The following is a 3,817-nucleotide window of genomic DNA, read 5'->3' on the forward strand; positions in this document are numbered from 1 at the left end:
TTAGGTAGGTTAAATCCCACTTTAGGCGGATCACGTTTTCTATGCCGTAGAAGAAGGCATGATTGGATTGATGTCTTTGTATATATTTTCGTTTCTTTGCTATTGATGAATATAGAAAACTATTCAACCACTGCCTGCAATTCTTCTAGCCTTCTATCTGTTTCACTATTACAGTTTTCTAAGAGAATTCAAACATAACTTACGAATACATAAGTAAATACTTTTTAATCACTTGAGTTACAAGTTCCTCGCAAATCAATACAACCTACTTAAAATATCTTTAACCAATAGATCACTATGGTGATCACTGGTTTTGAATGTTATGTGTACCCAAAATCCTTATTTTAAAGGCAAACCCTTCAATACCACCCCTTTGAAGCTGCTATTGATAAGCCTAGATTGCGCACTATATGATGCATTTTTACACATCCTTCCTTGTCACTGTCTAACAACAGAAAACTACTTTTGAGTATGTCAATCAATGTCTCCACACACTTTCCTGCTTCCCTCTTTGAATCGATGCCTTTAAACAGCTCAAGTCCAACCCCAAATTTCACTAAATCATGGACCAATATATTACAGCTTTTCGGATATATGCAGCAGAATAGAAACAATGATTTCGCTTCCTCACTCCCTAAACATTCGTAACACAAATCTATTTTCCGATACACTTCTTGTATCGTTTTTGGAATGTCACGTGGGCAAGGATTTCTTAGTTGTCTCAGTGCATCATCCCACATTTGCTTGCTTTGGTTCTGCAGTGCTCCTCCAACAGCTGAAATTACAAGTGGCGAACCAGCACATTCAGTCAGAACCTGTTGTGCTACCACACGTAGCTCAGGAGATTCAATCGAACTGCCTGCCATCTCTCTAAACAAACTCCAAGCTTCTTGCTCTGGCAAAACACCAATGGGGAAACTCTTCTTGGTTCCGGTCAGATGGAAGCTACTCTGAGCTCTCATGCTAACTCTAAATGCATCCAGGAGTCCCAACATAAAGATGATCTTGCACTTTCCGTTGGTTGATCCATAAGGGATTCCGATGGCCTCAAGATCAAGCATTTTCCGGACATCAAGCAATACCACAAGCAACCTCCTAGAGTCTTTGGTCATTCTAGCACGCAGCACCTCTGCCCGTTCAAACAAACTCCCATTTCCCAAATTCAGTTCTAGATTATCTGCAATCTCATCTTGTATTCGTCTCAAGTTCGGATCAAGGGACGCAACAGTCATGACAACTTCTTCAAATAGACCTTGCTGCTTGACTCTCTTCATGAACTCTTTCGTCGTTACTGTATCTCCTCTGTTGATTTTCCCACAATCAATGCTAATCAAGTTGATATTTTCATCCTGCAGAGCCCTCAAGACCTCCCTTGTACACGGTAATCTGTATTCCAAGCGCTCGGAAAGTTTCATGGCTGCTGGTGGAGCAGTAAAGTTGGATCTTCTCGAGGAGCTAGCCCCGTCACGAGCCATAACAGATTTGATCATAGAATGACAGAAACAGAATGAAAATAAGCAGCTGGTAAAGAACAATATCTATTTGATTGTACTGCGTACACCTCCCTCCGTTGAATGGTTTGTTAAATAGAGATACGTTCTTGATGCAGAGTTTTATCACAAAATCAACTTAATTTGTCAGCAAAAGAAAAAAGGAAACTGTGGCTAGTCAAGTCTACAGTCTACAATTTCAAAGTCAAGCAGTTCGTATTTTGTATTGTATGAACAAACATGAATTTGAAAAGTAATTAGCCACGGCTCTGTTGGAAGATTCTTGTCAAAGTATGTCTATGTCATTGTATTAGCAGTCAGAAGTAGCAGCCACGGCTTTCTAGACAACTAACAATTAATTATACAACACCTAATTCATGGCGAGGTGCATTTTGTTGGAGGAATTTTTGTTAATTAATATTGTCTGCAAAGGAAAGAAATAACTAGTAACACAACTGGGATTTGGTCTAAGGGTTTGGAATTATCTGGAGTTGATGACAAAAACGAATTTGAACCACATTATTGCTAGTCTATTGTGAGACTTAACTTACTTCTTAATCCTTTAATGTAGATAATATCGTTTGATAAAAAAAAAAAACTAAAAATTTGATATTACCCCTTCAAACTATATTTTCCTGTACTAAAACCCATCTCCTTTTGTTTTCTTGAATAAAGCCCATTAACTAGCCTTCAACTAAACAAATTCTTTAGTTAAGTTTGACTTTTCAAATTGTGTATTTTTCGAATGCCTAAACTACCCCTATTAATACTTGGATGGGGTTTTTGGATCAGTTACTTGTTATATCCATTTAATTAATTATATATATTTTACAAAATAATTCATGCCATTCATTGTATATTCAATGTATTAGCTTTCAAATTGTTATAACGTGCCAATTGAAAAATAATAATACTAATTTCATAATTTTGTGCATTAAATATATAAGTTAATTTACCTACCCACACAACAATAAACCTAAAATAGTTTCGGCTAATACTCCAATCCCTAATACACAAAACAAAAGCTATATGTTCCGTACAAATTTTACCCACAAAATAGTCTAATTTACCTATTCCATCAAACCAAAATTTAAAGGGTCTAATTTACTTCCAAAATGGTCTATTTTACCTACATAATTTATGTGCATTAGATTAAAAGTTTATTTAATTGCCTACAAGCACAAACCCACAATGTTCTAACATCACTAATTTTTTTTTGGGAATAGGTAAATTAATTTAAATGTAGGTAAATTAGTATAATATTTTATAAGTAGGTAAATTAGTATAATATTTGTATGTAGGTAATTACATTATTCAAAATGTTGGTAAATTAGTATAATATTTTATAAGTAGGTAAATTAATTTGTATGTAGATAATTACATGATTCAAACAATATTATTTTTTCCGTACAAGATATGTTTTTTTTTAATTTTAAATTTGGTAAATTAATTTATATATGTTGCTAATATTTATGATACAAGAAAGGTAAAATATCCATATGGATTTAATTGCTCATCATAATTAGGATGAGTAATAACATTTATTGACCAAATTAGGGATTTGTGGCATAAGTTGTAAATGTATTGTAATAGTTGGTCATATATTTGTCTACATGGTAGGCTATTTGAAATTTAGGTTTTATTTGAATGTTTCAGTTTAGGTGGGTTTTTATTTGGAAAATAGGAGTTTCAATGACCTATATCTAAAGAACCAAAATAATAATAATAATAATAATTTACGTGCCAATTTTTTTGCATTCCAAAAATGCCCCCCCTCCCCACACACACATGTCCTGCACTTTCCATGCTAGTCGTTAACAGTTAACAAATGTTTAACAACAACAAAACATATAAATTGAAATAATTTTGAAACTTTTCTATGTTTGGATGAAGAAATTTAAGATTGCTACGGAATTTTAATATGATGGAAATTGAAATGACGGGATTTTATTTTCAAGAATTTGTGAATTTTCTTGTTTGATTAACCTAAAAGAACAATAGAATTGAATACAAAATTTGTTATTTTTAAACTCTCAATCATAGAAATTGGGAAATAACACTTATTTACATGAAATTTAAACTTAGGAATTGGAGGTTCCAAATTTTAAGTTTTTTTTTCCATGCGGAAATCTAAATTTATATATTTATGAATCCAAACAAGAGAATTAGTGCATGTCAATTTATAAATTCTGATTTGTATCCAAATTTTAAGTTTATTTTCTTTGTCCAAACATAATGTTAGAATTGAAGATACGACCGACCAAAACCAAAAAGGGTATACGGATGAATTAGTTTTATTATTATTAGAATTAGTTGTCATGCGGGCC

The 3,817-nt window shown here is 33.0% G+C and overlaps 1 protein-coding gene across 1 annotated transcript; it reads right to left on the bottom strand.

The window, feature by feature from the left end:
- Positions 1–359: 359 nt before the first annotated feature.
- LOC103445510 (disease resistance protein At4g27190-like) lies at positions 360–1,475 on the bottom strand. Its single transcript, XM_008384532.3, has one exon. The coding sequence runs from the start codon at positions 1,473–1,475 to the stop codon at positions 360–362; it is 1,116 nt and encodes a 371-aa protein (XP_008382754.3).
- Positions 1,476–3,817: the final 2,342 nt, after the last annotated feature.

Source organism: Malus domestica, chromosome 10 (assembly GCF_042453785.1).
Source record: "Malus domestica chromosome 10, GDT2T_hap1".
In the NCBI taxonomy this organism is placed as follows: Eukaryota; Viridiplantae; Streptophyta; class Magnoliopsida; order Rosales; family Rosaceae; genus Malus; species Malus domestica.